The sequence below is a fragment of the Colossoma macropomum genome, unplaced genomic scaffold (assembly GCF_904425465.1).
Source record: "Colossoma macropomum unplaced genomic scaffold, Colossoma_macropomum, whole genome shotgun sequence".
NCBI lineage: Eukaryota > Metazoa > Chordata > Actinopteri > Characiformes > Serrasalmidae > Colossoma > Colossoma macropomum.
The window spans coordinates 61415-83142 of NW_023494903.1; the positions used below are offsets into that span (position 1 = coordinate 61415).

General features: G+C 41.6%; 1 protein-coding gene across 1 annotated transcript in view; it reads right to left on the reverse strand.

Moving 5' to 3' along the window:
- The window catches only part of hsd3b7 (hydroxy-delta-5-steroid dehydrogenase, 3 beta- and steroid delta-isomerase), a 40292-nt gene extending 21674 nt beyond the window's left edge, over nt 1-18618 (reverse strand). Inside the window, exons 1-2 of the mRNA XM_036560784.1 lie at nt 18258-18618; nt 3263-3418 (exon numbers count right to left, since the gene is read on the reverse strand). Coding sequence (XP_036416677.1) covers nt 3263-3418; nt 18258-18411 — 310 coding nt within the window. The 5' untranslated portion in view covers nt 18412-18618. The remainder of the gene's footprint in view (nt 1-3262; nt 3419-18257) is intronic.
- Between the last annotated feature and the right edge of the window lie 3110 nt (nt 18619-21728).

Here is a 21728-nt window from a genome sequence, read left to right on the forward strand (position 1 = left end):
AAGCTCAACCATGTGAAACAGCCAAAAGGCTACTGTTACTGTAGCTATTTCATTATCTTTTCGCTTTTAATAACTGATATAATGAAAATGAAAACATTTTTTTTTAAAGCAACACTATGTAAGTTTTGGGGATTTGGAGCCCTCTCTGGTGGAAATATGTAATTACATGCAATGCGCTGAAGTACATTTTGTAATATCGGTTGTGCTTCAGACCCCCACAAGCAGATAAATCTGAGTGCGGTCGAAAAGAAGTCAGTCAAAACTTGGTGAAGGACGTGTCTTATGAGGATAAGTACGAGGATCTACTATACTCATCACATCTTCATCAGTATAATGTTGAATTTTGCATTTGAGATCTAAGGGCACATACGAAAGACATACAAAATATGACGCCCGCCAAATCCGTCCTGGTACCTCTGACTTTTCAATGATTATTTCAGGCTTTGCAGGGCGACTGCAAAGCGGTGCTCACCATATTTTTGTGTGTTCTTTTTCTCCATACTCAGTAATGCTATCCAAAACAATTCGTTCATATGAGTAAAGCTATGTTTAGCGATTTTAAGAATTTCTATAACCAGATTTAATTTTTTCAGTTTTCAGGCCCAATTATCTCTTTACACGGTGCTCCAGGTCAGAGGGTCTCATTATAGAGAGAGCTGAGATTGTTCTAAACGTTGATATGTTATTTGTGGGTATTATATTGAATGCAAGTGCCTTTAACCCTCTACTGCATGCATTATGATTAAAAAGTTTAAAAACTTCCCTTTCTTTCATTCACTTTTCTTGCATAAAATGGTTAATATTATATATTATGATTATCGATAATCGGTCCTGATTATTAAATCCAAAAACATTTTAAAAATGTGTGCAGGGGAGTACTTTTGGAGTATGTTGCCTTGAGGCAACACTGTGAGACAGTGGGAAATGACAGAGCCGTGTTCCCTAAAGTGGTGAGACCTGGCTTGTGACTGGTTAAATGCATTCCACTGTCGCACAGTGTTGCTTCTAGACAACAAACATGATTCTGCAAATATATTGTTAACCCTATTGTTGTCTTTAAATATGTATAATGTTATTGTAAAGTAAGGAAAGTGAGTTTGTTGCCCTGAGGCAACATTGTGCAATGAAGGGTTAAAGGTGAACTTATGCATATATGCAAAAATCTAGAACATTCCCCCAGAACCCAGAGGGTTAAAAGATAATTTGCTGAAAAAAAAACGTAAAGATGGAAACTATCGACTCAAGCCTAGTAAAAAAGCAGGGAGAAAGCTGAGCTGGTGGAAATTCTCTAATGAAGCTAAAGCCCAAGGCAGATGTGATCAAAGGACAGGAATTAGCAGTGACACCTTCCTGCGCTCTGCTCCGCTCCACGGTAAACAGAATGGACGCAGAGCAGATGGATTCCCTCGTGTGACGTGGCCTGTTTGAAATTAGCTACAGACGGCCAGTGATGAATCGTCACAAGACCACATTCTTTCATCAGAGGAAGAACGTTTACTCCAGCACGCACACCAGTGCTGAGGCTCAAATTACCCACATGTGGATCTGTGATCAGTTTGTGCTTTCTAGACAGGACTGAACAGGACCTTCAGCTAATGAGAGCTGATCTTAGATCTGTGTTCCTACCAAGTCGCTTCATAAATATCGGTCACTGTGTGGACCACAAGCTTAACTCAAGCCAAATTGGACTAGAAAAGTGCCTGCACTTAGTTAACGCTGTATTGAACTGTTACTAGTTTTCTACCTAAGCATACAAAAAAAACAAATTCCGGAGAGACTGACCAGCTTTTCAGACAGTGGCTGGACTAACAAACTAATTAAACTAAGCAAAGTAAACAACTACAGAATAATGAATCAACCAGAAATGAACAGAATAAATTTCAGTGAACAAGATGAGCTGTGAATGTTTTACAGACTGACTGGAACAAAACTACATTCAGGTTTGTTAAAAAAAGCTGAGATGAACCTGATATTGTGACACTTTTATGGCTCAATCCATAGCGTAAAAGTTTTTTAGCTGAAAACTTGTCGATATGAAAGCAGGTTTGGTGCGATGTTCAGAGCTTTTTTGCTTTACTTTTTTATTTATTTTGTACACCTGTTATTATACAGGAAGATTCAGTCGAAAGAGGCCCCGAATATTCTGTTGTAACTCCCGTTAGGATGAAGCAATCTGAACCAAAAAGATACACTACATACCTTGACGTATGTGTAATCGATAACATGCCATGCGATGCTAAAAGTGATCTCTGTTTTCTGCCAGACACATGAAGGGGTACGGGGGTATGCACCAGGAAGTTGCAAACGGAGGTTAAACGTTGTGACGGCTGTCCGGCGCCTACCTCATCGCTCCAACGCAGGGGCATCCCGGCTTGTTCAAAGCTCCATATACTGAGGAGCACATTGCACATTGTTTGGTTCAGATTGCTTCAGCCTAGCGAGAGTTATTACAGAACATTCGGGGCCTCTTTGGAGTGAATCTCCCTGTATAAATGCAATAGAACATGAGTGGGAGAGTGTTATTACAAAAGCAACCAACTTCTAAGACTGAACTTTGGAGGCGTGTCAGCAGGTTTCTTTGAGAAACTGAAAGTGAGTCAAAAATAATAAGTAATCGCTGTAATAAAGGTAAAAAGTGACACACTAAATACTGAAACTTCTGTGTAATTTTCTATAAAATATCTTTTCATTTTTTTCCAAGATGCTGAAAAATTATGTTTATGGATGTTTTGCTTGGAAATTAAATGAAGGGTGGTCTCTGACATTTTCCAGTACTGTGTATATGATGCAATAGGACACAATTTCATTCTACAGCAGCATCATGTGAATATTTCATGGTGGATATATCAACATAAATTCCCTGGAATAAAGTCTGTCATATAAAATTACATTAAAAGTTCTTTGTTTTCGTTGAAAGCATTTCAGAGGTGGATGTTTTGCCAAGAAAGTTGTGACACGTTGGGTGTTAGATTCCTGTTAGTGGTAGCAAGTTACCAAGACGTGGTGAGGTTTACGGTCACCAGCATGTGAAATGACACCCTCTGAATAATGTTCCGGAGCGCAGGCAGGAAGGGAGCGGTGCCCAACTTGTAGAGGAAACATGTAGGTCACTTACTGGCAAATCTGAATTCCCAGCACAGCCATGCTAAGGGCTTTAATGTAAAAGCTACGTCACAGTGTGGGCTGAGGCCAGAGCCAGATTATCTCATTGACAGGTAATATAAACTCTGACATCCTTTACAGAAAGCTGAACTCCTCTCACCTCCCACATTAACAGCGTAGATGGTCTTCTCTGGTACTCTGTGCCAGACGTCCACCAGACTGGCCGCATGGATGATGAGGTCAGCTCCCCTGCAGGCTTCCAGAACGTTCTGGTAATCTGTTATATCTCCCTGAATGACCTCCACCTTGACCCGCTCTGTGAGAGAGAGAGAAAGAGAGCGTGTAATAAAGGACCTACAGTAATCTCGACAGTGTTTTGAAAAAAGCTAGGTGGGCAATATGACCACCATTATCATTATCATGGTAAATCACCACACGATATGCTTTTGGGCACATATAATATACATCACAGGTACCATCCCATTAAAACTGCATAGTAAAAAAAAAACAGATGGATGGATGGCTATTGTGAAGATGTTTTGCAATCCTACATTTGTGCCGCTCCACTCACCCTTTTCTGAAACAAAGCACAACAGCTGTGATCACAACACAGCAGGTTTCTAACCCAGTGTTATAGCCAGAGTTCATGGACCGCACCAACACAAACAAACATCTGGCTGGTGTGCTTTACCTGCGTTTGATCGTTAAGAGACTCCACCACGTTTTCATTCAGTCTAGTTCATTTGGTTTGAAAGAGCTTTTGCAGGAAAGCTGTAAACCGTCAACGAATATCCGTGTTTGTCCACTCTGTGTACTCCGGCCTTTAAGGAAGCAGTGATGACTGGAACACACTATTCAAATAACCTAAAACAATACAGCTACTCAGTGTGTCCAGTAATCCAGCATCATTTATAATATTAGCGGTGCCTGGCACAGTGTGACCTGTGTGGAAATGGCATTTATTCACATTTATTGTGTGTATCATTAAAACACTTTTATCTGAGTGCGATCAGAGTAGAGCAGTGCAGGTGTGTGTGAGGCAGGGTGAGCAGTTTCTTGGCTAATCAAGGATGTGAGGGCGTGTTCTGTGTAGGGAGCTGCCGACCCCTGGCTGACTGCTCTGCAGGATGGGATGCTGAGTGTGAAAAAACAGGATCTGTTTGTACTGAGTGAGACTTTCAGGCTACAGTTTGTTGCAGAGCAGACTAATATGAGACGATCATTTTAAACCAATCATGAAGGGTTTTTTTGTGTAACACTGACCAATCATTAAGGACTACACCCAAGGTCAGAAACACTTGGGTTCCTAGGGGTTCCAGGAGCCTCTAACGAACCTCTTGGACATGCTGAATGTCTCAAATGGCCCTGAATCAGGGTGGAGCAGCAAATTGGCCTGCCGAGTTGATCCTTCATAGCCTGTTACTGTAACTCTGCCCAGGATACCTCTGAAAAACTTTACAATATCCCGCAGCATATTTGTAATCTGAAAACTTGCCCAATTTCCCAAGAGTTTGGTGGAAAGAGTGAATTTTTGCTCATTTCTCAAACTGAAGGCTGAAGCTCCCTGGCTGTAAGCATTAACTCTTCACTAGGTGTGGTGTTTCTTGTTCGAACATAGACAAAAATGTGGTGCAAATCTTCCTGCCACTGTTATTTTTTTAACACTGACTCTGCGGTTAAATATTTAAAGCGCTTTCTGATCAGGGGTCTCCATCTCCTCGCAGACTGAAGGGAGCCGTTTTCCGGTGACAGTCAGAAACTCTATGACCCCCTCTTTCAATTAGTATGTGATTGGTTCCTAGGCGCCTCACGGTTGTAAAAATATGGCGCTTTAAAATCGGACGAATCTTTTTGAATCACCCCGTATTACTGGCGTGCATGTAATCGCAATTAATTCAATTTGTGCGTTTTTGTGCGTTTTCGTCCTCGACTCGCCGCACACTGCGCAAGAACGCTACCTATGAATCATGCATATGTGGGCATGTGTTGCATGTTGCATGTTGTGTGTGTGGGAACGGCCTGCGTGTGTGTTGGTTATTTCCATAATGTTTTTCTCGGTAAGCAAGATCTTTACATTTGGTTTCAGAAATTCTGAACTTCACCACAGGCTTCCCCTAAACGCTCAGCTCAAGGAGGTCAGGCTCTTGACTGTGTGGCTGTGGGTTTGCGAGTGTGGGAGTGCGTGTGAAAGAGGGGATGTTTGTTCTTCTCCTGTCTCCTGCATATGTCCTCGAGCCATTGTCCAACATGTTTACATGCTCTGGACTGTTAGAGACCTCAGGAACACGATTCCCTCTGTACACAGGAACTGTCTACTGACAGCCCATTCAACAGTAAACAACACTGCTCTGATAACGGCCCACACCCCACACTTTAAAGCTCATGACCACCCTTTAACCACCGTCTGCCCTAACCACGAAATCTGATTAATCTGATAGCAGCATGTTTTTCATCAAACCTGTCTAATTATATAGACCGCCAGATGCTAAGTAACTACAGTGGGTCACTTTAACCTGGGTTTTTATGAAGGTGGGCTGTTTTTTTCCCTCAGGTTTACACATCTGCTTTTCCCTGTTGCTTAGCAACAGCTAGCAATTGATAACTCGCTAGCTAAAATCAGCCAAACTACTTGCTAATTAATTATAGACGACATAAAAAAACAATGAAAAACTTGAAAATCTCAAGCACTGCACTAATAGGACCCCAGCACTGCTAACAAGCTATCGTTTCGATATGTATAGGTGAATAGATGGTTCTGCATAGGTTCTAAGTAAAGGGAATGGTTGCATTTAGAACAATTTCATGTGTAAATGGTTCTCTGCATGGTGAAATGGTTCTTCAGACTGATGGAGAACGTGTTGTAACTGGTTCTGTACAGAACCGTTTTGAAGTTGCTTCTTTATAGCACCAAAAAGGGTTCTACTATTGTTACGATGTCAAGTTTGTGACAACAGAAGAGCCCTTTTTGATGCTATATGGAACCATTTTCAATAAGGTTCTTTGTAGAACCCAAAGCTGCTTTTGGTTTATCTCATGCTTTACATCTGTGAAGGACCGCAAACACTAACAACTCTTCCGTTACAGCTGTCACTGAAGGCCTGCCTTACCTTTGATCTTGTAGGTCGGCTCAGAAAAGAATGCTCGTGACGGAAGCTACTTGACCGCTGTGCTCAATTCAGAGTGCCGAGGGAGTTCGGCACGAAACACAGCCATGAGGGGTGTATTAAAAGCTCCAAAAGCTTTGTAAACCGGAAAAAAAGTCACTTTGCTCCATAAAAACACACCCATTGTGAAGCACCATGAAAAGAAATTGTGTTAAAAACATTTTTGAAAACATGTTCATTGCTCTGCAGAGCTGTTGTGCATAAAAAAATACAATAGAACAAGTCATGTGTCGTGGTGAACAACAACATGGCCGTCAGGTCTGGCCCGCACCTGTAACCAAATCACAGCCATGTTGTTCGCGATAACACACTCCTCGTGTTCTGCTGCTCAACAAAGTGACACCCTTTTCCCCGTCTCCACAGAAACTCTCCAAAACGTCCCAAACAAACAATACTGAAACACGGATGGGAAATCAAATAGAAAGTGCGGCATTCCATTGTCTCAAGCTTTCCACTGAGTCTTTCCATTTAGAGTTACCATGCATGTCATGTGAACGCCATGTGGAACTCATTTGGTTCCCAATAAACCATTTCTCCACTTCGTGCGCTCTTTGGTGGCTCAACACAGGCGCTATAAAACCCTGTATATCTGTTTGAAACATATACAGACCACACTAGACCAGTGTTTTCCCCACCCAGCCCTCAGGAGACCCTAGAGAGGCCACATTCCGCAGTGCCAGCTCCCAAAAGTATTTACCCAAGCATTGAAGATATCATGGTGTGTTTGGGCCAATGGCAAACTTCCCAGGAAGGAACTACTGAAGAAGTTACTCTGTGCTTACTGAAAGTCGTAAAACACAACGTGATAAATTTAGTCAGGTTTAATGGTACCATGTTAGCTTTCTCTGATACCAAAACAACACAGTAAACCAAGCTGACAATAATCCTCATGTGATAAATCCAAAGCTGATCACGCAAAAGACTGGTCGTTGCGAAAACACAGGTCTAGCATGACCGTAGGACTAGTCATTGACCTCAAAGACCCCCAGCCTGTTCAGATTTTGTTCTGTTTCAGCTCCTAAACCAACTGATCTAGACAAAACATGCATTCAAAGCCTTCATCACCTGCCTCAGGTGTGTTTGGAGACTGCTTGGTCTTCGCCGAGGACTAAACTTGAAACGGCTCGTTTAGACGATGGTAGCCAGCATTTTAACAAACAGTCAAAACATTAAACTTAGTTCTGACTCATTTTTCCAGGCAGACTCGTACGAGCTTGTATGAAGGGGTCAAATTCTGATTCTGTTCTCCATTTCAACCGAACAATGTTTAGAGTGCTAGCAGAGCGTCACCTCTGCCAAAGAATTCCCCAAGAATTAAAAATGAAACCTCACCTAGACCACTGCTTTTCAAACTGTAGGTCGCGACCCATTGGTGGGTGGCAGAGTGGGGGCAGGTGGATCGCGCAGAAGCTGCATCAGAGCCTATTTTTTCGTTTTACAATGAAAGCACAGCTCAATGAATCACTCTTGTTGTGGCTGATGTGGGCTGATGTGGGCTGATGTGGCGAGAAGTCACAAATCGAGTGTTGTGAAAGTAACAATGGAAGGGAAGTGCCGAAAGCTTCTGAAAGACCATGCTTGCACTACAAACGTGTAAAAAATATTCCAGTTGACCACACGCAACTAACTTTATGCCGGTAACACCAATGGCGAAAGCAAAGGTGAACAGTGTACACAGCTGACTGGCCTACTAAACTAGCATCTGGTTGGTAGTACAGTAAATGTACTGTAAACTATATTTATACCAGGGCTGGGCAATAGGATGATATTTATCACTATCATGATAAATGAGTGCTGCCACCCAACGTGCACCTGGACTAATCTAGACCCTTTTCAACATCCACCATAGACTCATCACACACCCCTTTACCATCACTGCACACCTAGTGACTAGTGAGTACGCTACATGCACCCAATAATCTGATCATAACCGGATTTCTTCAGTTATCTGATTATTCAAATGGTCATGTAAACAGCACACTCTGATTTCTTAGATCAAAGTAAGGTCTAGAAATCTGATTAAGAAATCTGATAAAGAGGCTGGATTTTGGCTCAGTAATCAGATTTCTCAGTGTAAACTCTTACTCTGATTTCTTTCGGATTTCTCAGTCTGCGCATGTGCGAAAACAGACCGCAGTACCGGAAATAAGCGAGCAGCGTTGCCACAAGACGCAGCAAAACACTTTTGGAGTGAAGCTGAGACCAACTAAGGATTTAAATATTCTTTATCTTCTAGATGATGTATGTTCATATTTTCAGGTAAAGTGGCGCGATGTTTAAAATGAAAAGGCCACATGAAGTTTGAGTTCTAAATTATGTTTATGTCACGTCTTCTTCTCTGAGTTTACTGGCTGGGTGCAAAGCAGAAATCTGATTACTGTCTGACTCATGTCGACCTGGAGTTGCCCATGATTTGATTACTCAAGTGCATGTAAATGTGTTGATCGGATTACTAAGAAAATCTGTTTTTTGCAGTGGTTCAGCACAGTGTGGGTCAAAGTTCAACAAATGGCCCACAAAGTTCTGTGCAGGGCGGCAAAGGAGACGACGAACAAGACAAATGTAAGGCCTTAAGTGTAACGTTTATTTTTATTATTTTTCTCCTCCACAATCTCATTATATATAATAGTGTAGACCTATGCATGCCTTAATATGCTATAATAATATGCTACTGTGTAGGCTTGAATGAATCGGTCAGCCCTAATGACTCAAAGATTTGTTTGGCAGGTTTATGTCGTATTAAAATAAACATTAGGTGGGTCTCTTGACCAAAACTACCTCAACATGTGGGTCCTGGAAAAAAAATGAATGGGGTTCCTTCCAGATCTGGAGCTGGAACTGATTGAAAGCAGGAAAACAACTATAATAATTAGTGCATGTTTGTTACACAACAGGGAGAGGAGGAGTGCATTAGACCATCAAACGAATTTTAGAAAACAGGATAGGTGTTGAGGTGTTGAGGTCCAGAGCAACGTTTTCAGTCCCAGATTACACAATTACAAAACAAGCAGCTCTCCTAACGGTTCAAAGTGCTATATTTCACAAAGTGTCAGTGTGTCAGCGAGCCGTCAGGACCTAATCAATCAAAACAAGAAATGTAAGTGTCATTTTGAAAAAGAACTGTGCTCATTTTTATTTGGAGTCAAATGACTGAGGCACAGTCAGGGCATGTATTAACATATCACTACTGTTATTTTTCATTTCTTTACATTCCTTTAAAAAAGTATTGCTAAAAATTGTTTGAAAAGTACTGAAACGGGGCCTGGAGTACCACGGCCCTGCAAGTAGTCTCATGGGGCAACAGAACATCACATTAACGGTAATACCTGTATGGGACAACTTAAACTTGTTGGACATCGAACAGATGTTCAGATTTGGCCGATGTTTTACAATTGATGATGTATTTATTATATTCTGCAGAAGCAGAACACTTAAGGGACACTGTCCCCATTACTGCATTATAAATGTTTATGTTTATGTGTTCAGCATCGATGTGTACATGAAAACTCCCAATTCCCATATCGGTCCTGTCCTACCAGATGTCCTTTACTTTGAGTCAACATTTCTTTATGAATGGGCCAATAGAAACATTCCAAAATGGCTATCTTAATAATTTAAGAGACAAAGGCCTTGTTCAGATTGCCAGCCAAATCCGATTGTTGGCATTTCCAGATTGTATCCAGACTGATTTTTGATAGTGTGAACAGGAAAAAAAACGCATGAAATCCGTCTTTTGCTAATCGAATCGAAATCACATTTGGAGGTGGTTTGAAGTGCGATTCCAATCAGATTTTTACAGATGCATCTCAGAGACGCTCGAATCAGATTTCAAAGTGTCTTTTGCATCACTTGCAATGTGATAAACAACAACAATGTCAAATCCAAAGTGACGGAAGTGCTGGGATTTAAGAAGAGCGCCAAAGATTCATGCTTATGCCAGAGAATTTAAGGGTTCGGTGGGCAAGATGACGCACCTCCATCTTTCCTGCATCCACGTTCGAAAGCCGCATAGCTATTGTTACCATGGCAACCCACGCAGACAGACTGGTGACGTCTGGACACGAAAATCAGATCTGATCACTTGCGAATAACAGAGCAGACAGTCGTCTCTAAAGATCTGATTTGAGAAACGAATCTGATTTGTCTGCAGTCTGAACACAGCCAAAAAGTTTTGTTACAGCAAAATAACACGAATTTACACTAATTAAAAGCTGCACAAATGAGGCCTTGACGTTGCTTTGTATTCTCATACAGCACTTTCAAGACTTTGGGGTGTTTTGGGTGTTGAACTGAAATGGAATAATTAGTGAGTTTCTGCATGAGCGTTGGCATCTTCATTGGAAAATGAAGGGATGGAAAGGGATGTTAGCAGGATGGGACTTCTGATGAAGGCAGCAGGGCCATTGATTAGAGGAAACCGAATGTTTGGGCATGAGTGCGTGCTGGACAATGACCTTCGACCACCAGTAATCCCAACAGCATCAGCCCTGCGCACAAACATGGGTGTTTCTGTGAATGACCAATGTCAGGGCTACACTGACCAAACATGCAAGTATTCAGCATGTTTCCTGTTCATTTCCAAATCCTTTCTGTCTGTCGATTTTGCCAGTCCCATATGTGCCATTCTGATCTTTTCAAGACCCCACCCTTTTTTATTTTTTATTTTTTTTGGCCAGTTGTAACTGTAAAGCAATCCTGAGTGTGGGAAAGGAGCTACATATGCAGCAAGAAATGTTTCGTTTGACTCGTGTTCCAGTACCAAACTTACTGTCATTTTCTTGTGCGAGTTTCACACCCTAATTCATGGCAAACAGACAAGCTCAGGTACTATAAACTGAAAATGTAAATCATTTCTGATAAATTAATGGCAAAACCCATTGAACTATTTGATGTGGTGACAGACAACCACCAGACATGTTTGTCTAGCATGTTTGCAAAGCGGCACATCATCCTCCTTTCGACTTTTTCCAGTTTTCACAAGCACGATTCAGTCTTTTCTGCTGTTTTGTGTAATTTAGTTCATTATGTAAATGAAGATATTACTGCTGTTTTATCTGCGGCGGTGTCACTGTTTGCAATTCAAAGAAATCTACTGCATAGGTAGCTAGGCTAGTTTGCATAGCCAGCTAAAACTGTTGACACTGAAATAACTAAATCAAACATGCCTTCATTTTCATCTCCTTACTGGGAAAAGATCTTTAGTAAGTCTATTTCCTGTGAATGCATTTGAATACACATACGATAGCCAAAGTGTGTGATGACATTGTTGGTTTGCCAACTGGCTTCTGCTAAACGCGTTCAAGACACACCTGCACCAAGCTAAACATAGACATAGATAAAGATCTAGATCTAGTTTGTGAGACCATGCTTTCAACATGGTGGTGGTAGTATGAGGGAAGAATGATTGAAGGGAGGGAGAGAACTCTGAGAACTTGGTATGGAGTTCTGGGTAGCTAGAAAGCCAGACCCCCTTATAGCTGTAGTAGAACTGATGTAGGACTAAGGAACAGGGATGAGATGGGGCGGTGGTTGGGATTGCAAACACTTCGGCACGGAAACGGAAGGTGAGGATGTTCATTTATAGGGCGTTAGATTGGAAGAAGAGGGGGTTTCAGCCACGTTCCTCCCCCCAAACTTCAGTTCTAACATAACTACATATGTAGCCAGATACACTATTTATCTACTACAGCTATAAGATCAACTATTTCTAATCATATTTCCATGATTTCCATGGAGAACTTCTTATAGTAATACATAAACTGGTCCCCCTACCTTGTAAAGTTTCATGGTTTCCTGCTATAACACACCTGATTTAGCCCCAGAACGACTTCAGTGTTAGCTAACGATATGATGTGTGTTCAGGAAACAACTGTGCAGTTCAGATGGACTACAGCAGCGGAGCTCAATCCGGGTCCTGCTGCTCGTTCCAGTACCTGTTTTACCAAGCCTTCGTCCACTCAGCCTCACCATTTCCTCTCAGAGGAATCTCTGATACCATCTTAAGGGCCCCTCTATTACTTTACCTCAAGTAAACTTCATTACACGAATGATTAGTGAACACAAGGGATTGTGTGAACAAGAGCAGCAGAATTTGCCCAGAAATCAATGCAACCAGATGCATTTCATTCTTCAAATTTGAAAATACGGCTAGAAAAGTTGTCAGCAATAAAATCTGTTTAAATGCTAATCACTTTAAAGCCGTAACCTTCAATTAGGTAAAAAAAAACTGTTATACATGACTGTGGATACAACTTCATTGCCCTGCTAGCTTGCTAGTATGCAGGCTAAAGGCTACACAGCTAGCAACAACAAAGGAAAGAAAGGCAATGCCATTATTCACCAAAGCCAGACAAATGTTACTCACGCATTACGTATATTACATTCAGACTTCTACATACATCCTGTTTTACATATTTACATTTCTAGACGATTAGCTCAGCGTAGCGTCCGGTCCTCTCTGTCCTCTCCTCCGCTTGTGCTGTGAGTGGCCTTTTGTGTAAAGTAGGTGAGACGCACTTCCGAGTGGTGAGTCAAGTGCTTGTTAAAAGAAGCTTCGACTCATGACGTGGATTTACATCACAGCTTTATGATACAAATGGCCATTCAGTGCAGAAGGGGAGAAGAAGACAGAGAGGAGAGGATTACGCAAACAGAACGCACCCTCAGACGTCAGACGCCATCCTCAGTGAGCTAAACGGCTAGCCATGCAAACTTTCCAGAACAAAACATTTTTAAGACGTTTGAGCATAACGTACCTCACGCGTGTGAGGAACTGCTTTGTCAGGCTAAACTTGGAGTAGCGTTGTGGAGTGTCTTTCTTTTTGTTCCTGTTAGCCATGTAGCGTTTAGCATGCTAACGAGCCAGCTAGCAAAGTAAAGTGAGGTTGGATCAGCAGTCACGTATAACAGATGGAGTAGGTTATAACTTGTAACATGTACAGATAGAGTCATTTATAACTTAAAGCCCTGCAAACCAAATGTTATGGTTTTTAAATGTTAAGCATTTTAAAGCAGTTTATTGCTGTAGCTTATAAACAGGTTTGTCCTCCATTATTTTGGGGAAATGCATCAGGTCGCAATGATTTCTGGGCAAGTTCTGCTGTTGAAGTCGACGCTGGTGGGTCCCCCTATCTTACACCCTTCATTTCAGCTAATAATGTAATGAAACAGCCCTTAAAGTTGTAATTTGTAAGATTTTAAGTTTAAAACATTCCAAAATTAGCTAAAATTATCAACAGAATGTAAAGAAATAACAGTCTATGTTTCGTGTTGAAGAGAAATCTACTGAGGTTAGCATGCTAACCAGTTAGCCTCGGCCCACCCTGTCTTATAATACAACTTTGTACCTCAAGAGACAATAATGAGTCACTGCAACCTCTTATCAATCAAGTTGAAGGTACCACCCCAGGTTAGAACCTTTAACAACACGTAGCCAATGAAAGGAACAGTTAACACAATGATGGCTGGAGCTCTTGGTAACCATTTTCACCACCGCCACCCGCTGCCGGAAAGAAACCACATTCAGCAGCAGACAAGAAGTAAACAGAAACGAAACAAGAGTTCACAGTGGTATTGCTTTCCACCACTGAAGACCGCTGCTGAGTAAAGGATGGAGGGATGGAGGTGGATGTTGAACTTTAAATGTTTCTTCTTGACTGGTAAGGAGGGAATAGTGGTAAGGAAGGAGGAGGAGGGTTTTTGCATGTCCTTGTTTCTTATGACAGGGGTGGACACCACAACTTTCTGGTGATATTTTAACCCCTATTTGTCTGGAGTGAATTTAACAGGTTGAATGTTCTTACATATTTTTGGTCAGCATCTGGCCCAAATTAGGCACAGTTGTGTGGTTCACCTTTGGCTGACTTGTGGCCCTGATCTGGTACAGATGTGGCCCACATCTAGCAACTGTGAGTGGTCTGCCCAAGTGCCGTCAATCCATGTGGCAAGTGGGCCAGATGAAAATGGGGGGTGGGATGTAGGCCAGATCTGGGCCAGAATAATTTTGCCATCTGAAATTCCAGTGCCCCTCTAACCCTGTCCCCAATTCCACTAGTGCTCGGGAATCGATCCTCAAAGAATCGATTTCTCGACTCCAACACATCTGGGAGGCTAATGACTCTGAGAGTCAGAAAGTTTGGAGTTGACTTTGTGTTTTTTCATCGTAACTGGCTTGAGAGGCATTTGATGGAGATGTGCGTGCAGCAGGAGAGAGATTGAGTTTGAGTAGTGGGAGTTTGTTTAATTGACAGCTTTAAACAAGGTCAGCACTGCTCACCGCTGCTGTAAGCAAACTGCTCCCAGAAACGTTTTCAGTATGCCAGCTTCTACACTGCACCACTCTGCACCCTGACTCTGCATTTTTCACAGAATGTTGAAATTGGCCTTTTATTTGCCTGTTGTTTATCTGAAATTTCCATTCCACCATAAACAATGCCACAGTGACAGCCTACGCACCACTAAGGTAAATGCTGCATCATTTAAGGTGGAATGGAAAAGCTGAATGAGCTGGTGGAAGAAACTTGGTTTCTTTTCAAAGAACTGAAAAAGAGTTGACATTTTTTATCTTTTCAAAGAATTATGACAATGGTATTGATTTTCTCATTCCCTTATTATGTGAAATAGACTATCTGATTGTAAGATGTGTTGAATCATTAATCAGCTGGAATCATTTGTCAGACTGCCTGACATTATTTGGTATAATCTGCCAATTTTTATTATCTCTCTGTAATCTGTAGCTACTCTAAAAAGTGGGTAAACTAGGTTTAGGATGGTTCAACCTTGGCTGAACCCATTTATCACCGGCTCTGGCACCATCTTGGTTGAAATTAAGTGGAGTCAAAGAGTCGACTCCATCGATTCCAGCAGCAGGAGTCGAGAGTTAAAGTCGACTCCAGTAAATCCAAAGTTGTGCATCACTAAATTCCTCTAGTCTGCGCTCTTTTAACATCCTAGAGAAGCAATATTGTCACTATTGATGGAAGAAACATGACTACTACTTTTCAGTCATGCTAACTTAAGTTACATCCATGAGCTAACGACAAGGTTAATAAACCAAGGCTAAAAGCTGTACTTTCCTGCCCACATTTAGCCCAACATTTTTCATGGCTGTCCCCAGACGTGGCTGTAGTGCAGGGGTTCCCAATCTCAGTCCTGGAGACCCCATGCTCTGAACATACTTTACACAGTTAACCAAGCACAGGGGAGTTTGTTGTTTGGTGATTTTTGTTCTAGATGCACAAAAATGTGCTTGTGTGGGGTCACCAGAACTTGGATTGGGAACCCAGCTGTAGTGTTCTCCCTGCGCTAACACATCCTGTTCCTCTCAGAAAGGTGTTGTTAATTAGTGCATTACATACCTGCCAACTTAATCCTAAAAGAAATTAGGACTGAGCTCTCAACTCTTCACTTTAATTATTTAGGCCCCATATAAATACACTTTTCATTTTGTTCTATTCATTACTGTCAATGAGTGTGTGTACATGCACTCAATAATCCGATCATAATCGGATTTCTGCAGTCATCCAATTTTTCAAACGGTCATGTAAACACCAAACTCCGATCTAGAAATAAAGACAGCTAGATTTTAGCTCAGTAATCAGATTTCTCAGTGCATGTGAACTCTTACTCTGATTTCTTTCAGATTTCTCAGTCCGAGCATGTGTGAAACAGACTGTGGAACCAAAAATAAGCAAGCAGTGCTGCCACGAGACGCAGCAAAACACTGTTGGAGTGGTGCTGAAAACAAACATGAAATAAAGGATTTGAATATTCTTCATATATGGTAAGTTTATATTTTCAGGTAAAGTGGTGCAATGTTTAAAAACAAATCTAAAAAAACAACAAAAAAAAAATCTCAAATGATCTGAAGTCTGCCAATTAATGAAGTAATGCCAATTGCATTAAAGCATTTTGCAATGTCAAACACCCACCACAGTGAATTTTACAGCGTGCCAACACTTTCCAAACGACTGCTCCCCTAGATTTGACTACACAATGTATCAAATTTAACGCAAATTTAAGGGCATTTTTGCATTGAAAATGTACAAAGTTTACATGCTGACTGATTGTGCTCAGCATCTGCACACCAAATCTGCTCCAGGGCAGGTTTAGTTAGAGACTTCAGATCATAAACAGCTCTTGGACTAATCAGGGCAAGATTCTGACCAATGGTGGACCCCTCTAGTGACATGCATGGAGTCAATTATGTGAAAAAATATTTTTTTAGCAGGGGCAGCAAATCAATAAGCATTGAATTAGCACTAACATGGTGGTACTGCGGTACTTTTTTTTACCATTATAAGCACTTCAACCATAGAATACAGAGAGTTCTTCTTCCTTCTTTGAGAAATAAGCCACTCGACTTCTCCTCATGTTTTACATGATTGGCTGTTTGTCATAAACATCACGCTTTTTTGTGCACCAGGATTAATCACAGCCTGAGTATCTAAACCTGGGCTACAACACTAAAACATTCGTTTTTAAAACGTCAATTCAATAAAAATAACATCCACCAATGCACTAAACTAAAGTTATAAAATGTATTGATGTCTGTTTTATTCAAAGATGCTGGCTGAAAATCAAACATGGATATATGCTTTGAGACACAGTGGTCACAAAAAGTATTTGGACATTTGTGCCATAGTTGCCTGGTTGGACATAAAGCGTCTACCATCGGTTTGATGTTGTGCCAAAAGTGGTTTCTTTGAAGCAAATATATTTTGCTGAACATTTAATGAAATAACCTAAAAAAATTAATTGAAGTTTACCAATAATTGAATAGTTAAAGTGTCCGAATACCTTTTGGAGCCACTGTATATGAATGACATGTCTTTTCAGCATGTCAGACTTACTCAGTTGTATATTTCTGGTTGGTTGATTTTTCTGAATAAGTTCAAATTAGTTTGAAAACTTCTGCAAAGTTCACTGGTTGAGATATAAACAGATTCATTCAGAGTGGTTTGGTGTAAATGGTGCATCTTAGCGAAACGTGTCAATTTAGATTTCTTGGTGATGGTAACCAGGGGTGGCCATGACTACAAGCAGTTTTATTTACTATCCAAAATGACCAGTGAACCTGCATGTGTCTTCTGAGTTTTTATATCGTCGCCGTCCAAATAAAAACAAGTATGTCCAAAACAGTAACTTTACAGGAGAAGGCAAAAACACTCTTATCTTTCAATGTAAGTCAATGTGAAGAGATTTTCGTCCAAGTGATTTTAGAGCATTTCTACTGATCCTTTCGTCATGTGTTCCAACACACGGCTGGTAAAAATAAACAAAAATGAAGCTACATGGTTTTCTTTGCAGCAACGATATGTAATATTGATTATGGTAAAACAGCAGTAAAACTTACAATAAAGTTTTCTTTGCATATTTCTTTGCCTCTGAACAACCTGCATGCACCCTTCCACTTTTAAAAACATATTTTAAGTCAACTTATTTTAATGCATTCAGCATATCAATGACCACTCTGTGTAGTTTTCTTTGAGCATTTTGAGGCATTAAACCCTTTAGACATCTGGTTCCTATCACCACCACTGAACAATTACGACTTTGTAAGTTTCTCTAGAATGGAGCATTTCACACCAAACCACTCTGAATGGTTTTACTTACAAAGTAACCAGAAATTTGGAAAAATGGGTGGAATTTCCCTTTAATCTTTTCAATGCAGGGTTCAGGCATCATCCATATCAGCAGGCAATACCTCTAATATTTAAAAAAAACACCTTTTCATGACCTCTAAATGTATTTCTTTACATTTTTTGAGATCTGTTTTCAGATTTTTTAGGGATCCGTCCAGCTGAACTGAAGATTCAGTTCACCTGGATCCAGGTATCAGGTTTGGTCCGCATGATTCATTTTAATAGAAGAAGAAGAAGAAGAAGAAGAATCCTAACAAAAGCAATAAGTCTCCAGCACCTCTGGTGCTTGGACCCCTAATAATACACGCTGGTCAGTTTAACAGAATAAAAGAGACCTTTTCTCACTCACCTGTGCTGAGGCTCTGCAGGCTGGGATCTGCAAGCTTATCAAAAAGCCTGATCTCTTTGATGTTCTCCTCCTTCTCCAGCAGAACGTTCAGGAGGTGCTGACCAAGGAACCCACATCCTCCTGTTATAACGTAGACCAGCTTTTCAGTGGCCATGGTGAAGCCTCGTCCTCTGCGTCTGTTGACTAATTAAGCCGCTGTGCGGATCAGGAAAGGAGCTTTAGTGGTGATCAGCGCTCCTCTGCTCCAAAACAGACCTCTGAGCGACTCCTTTCTGCTCTGCCCTGTAGAGAGGAATGAAGCGAGTGAGCGGAGCGGCTTCTGTAATATACTGTGGGAGGGGAAGGGAAGGAGGAGGGGGGGGAGCGGAGGGCGCAGAGTCAGTCACGTTCAAGTTTGGCGTTATGAAGTCAACAGTTGAGCGGTAATTCAGGAAAAGGAGAAGCCCTGATTGACGGTTATGTCGCTCGGTCAGAAACCGCTATTCTTTATTTTTATACAGCAGTTAGTTCCAGCCACGCGAGCTGATTGGTTGAGAAGCGTTCTAACCGCTGTTATTTCACCATAACGTCACGGTTTTTTCACAAACACTGTACCACTCCGCTGAGACGCCGTTGCTAAGCAGCGACTTTAACAGCTGTAGCAGACGCTCGAGCCATTTGAACGTTTTCACTTCTTACTTTGCCACAAACAGAAAATGGAGACTTCTAAGATCACATTTGACCGACAGCCGATTCGGTCAGACTCTGAAAATGAGGCTACACTAAATTCCCAAACTGTCGTCACCACTGACCAGCTTTTCAGTCGGTAGCTGAGACAGAAGAACAGCTAAACAACCTGGAATCAGCCAGAAATGAACCCAATACCGTTCGCCAAACAAAATGGGCTGTAAGACGCTTTATAGACCGGCTGGAACAAAAAAAGGATCTGGAGAACGAACTGTGCGGCGAGTTTGTTACTCTGGGTTAGAAACAAGCTGCTTGTTAAGGAACTATAATCTGGCGGAAGGAACTGCGAACATTAATTATTATCATTATCATTATTATCGCTATAACATCACGCCTGTGATGATCTACGGCGACCAAATCACAGCCGTGATGTTATAGCGATAACACACTCCTCGAGTGTTCTACCGCTTTTATACAACAGTGAAATAAATAAAGTAATAAATTAATAAACTGGGCTGTGAACGCGGCGTTTAATATGCTTTAATGTTCGCAGTTCCTTCCGCCAAATTATAGTTCCTTAACAAGCAGCTTGTTGCTACGTCAGAGTAATGAACTCCACTCACTCGCTGCACAGCCGGCAGTTCGTTCTCCAGCTCCTTACAATAAATTCCCAAACTGCCATCACCACTGAGCAGCTTTTCAGTCGGCAGCTGTGACAGAGGAACACCTAAACAACCTGGAATCAGCCAGAAATGAACCCAATACCGTTCGCCAAACGTGTAGTCTGATCTTCAGAGTCTCACCAAATCAGACTGAGCCACAAAACTGCCACAATATCAGGTTTAGCTCAGTGTTGTCATTTTTTGGCAAAATATTTTGTTTGGCAAATAAATTTCTTAAATCTTGGAGAGACTAGATCACCGTCTTGTCTTGAAATGATGTGCATCTGTGAGGAGTGAGCAATCACACGTATACAGTTTGGGGTTCTACAGAAGCTGCTGCTGCAAAGCGCTAGTTTCATTATGTGCACACACATCACGGTCGACGGTTCTCAGAGCTGCAGTTTGGAAACACTGTTGGCTGTTGCTGCTCATCAAACGTCATAAATAGTTGTGTTTCACTCTGATTTTTTTTCCCACAATTCACTCTCTGGTGTTTTCTTCTTCTTTTTTTCATGACCTAAAGGATAGTTCTGCTCATCCTCCCGTTAAAGTTATAAATATGAAGAAGGCGTGGCCCTTGCGTAATTTGTGTGGCCCTATTTAGCGTGCATAGTGAGCATGCAGGGCCAACCAGCTCCCGGCTTTAGTGTTTCAGAAAGGGCTTTAGGGGTGGGGGCTGCAAAGCTCCACCACCCCCCCCCCTCCCCCACCACCTCTGTTACAAGAACATTTGTTGTTGCTGTTGTTGTTGTTTATGTTATTGTTTGTTGGTTTAGGATGTGTTTATGTGCTGTTTTTTTATTGCGTTGGGCTGTGGGTCAGTTAGTGTGGGTTTGTGTGTCTACCATAGAGAGAAGTCACATGACTAGAAGTGACCTTCCCCACTATTCAGGCCTATTATGTTTAATAGAACAGCATTTCCTTGAGCAGAAATAATGACATTCTCTGATTCTTCTTCGTCACCAACTGCAAGTCTGACCTCAAATTGAATATCTTGGTGTAGACTCGGACTGCTGAGGATTGCTCTCCCTTCACGTTTAGCGAGCTCGGTGTTGGGGATAGAGCTTAGCCACCAGATTAGCAGAGCCTTCAAGTAAATTCTCAGGCTTCAGAAGCCTCGGCTCCTACGCTGGAATTGGAAGTTCTAAGGCAAGTTAGTGTACTACAGTTTACACAGTGCTGGGAGTTTGTACCAGCCAGACAGCACGTGTTACCAGGGTGGCGGCACACAGTGCCCTGCCATACTGAACCCAAACGACTGCCACAAATTATGCCCTTTGTGTCTTGGATTAGACCATCTCTGTGAGGCACTGCTGAAAACATGCACAAACTGCGTAATCATCCCCTTAGCTTGCCAAGAGACAAAAGCAGGCCTGGAAGTCACACTGCCAGCGCTGCCACGCTCTGCGAGGAAAGCAGTCAAGCGGCCCCCAGACAGACCAGGGCAGACGCTACATAAGAAAAGACTGCCTTAGCTCAGCTAAGAACACTTTTCAAAGATCTTAAAAACAAGCTCGTCGCTTAGTGTGAGTCGGATGCTAGACCGCAGCCGCCTGGAGAGTCTGATTTTAGGTATTTTCAAATATTTCAAAAACTAAAAACCATAAAAAAAAATGGAGATACAAGGTTTTGTTCTGAGAGCACCGATATACATACATACATACATCATACATATTCGTGCATATATATATATATACAGTAATTGCACGAATTTACACTTAAAAAATCAACAAAGTGCCATTTGTCCAGGGACGCCCAAACTTTTGTATATAACCATGTAAGTCAGTCAAGTCAGGTCTGTATTGTTATTCTTTTTATTGTATTTATTGTTGTTCTTAGGCTCTCATCTTTCACAGCTCTCTCTCTCTCTCTCTCTCTCTCTCTCTCTCTCTCTCATGCAAACGTTTAAACACCCCTTTTTTGTTGATTTACATAAATACGGCTTTTTTTCTGCAACTTTTACTGCACAAATGCTGTTTACTGACTTTCAGTAGTCAAGTAAAAGTGAAGTGAAGTCAAGTCAAGTCAAGTCAGGTCTTTATTGTTATTCTTCAATATAACTCGTATACCTTGGAACAAAATGGTGTCCTTCAGGCCCTGCAGTGCTGCACTGAGCCATAATGCGTGTTTAGTCCGTTTGCAA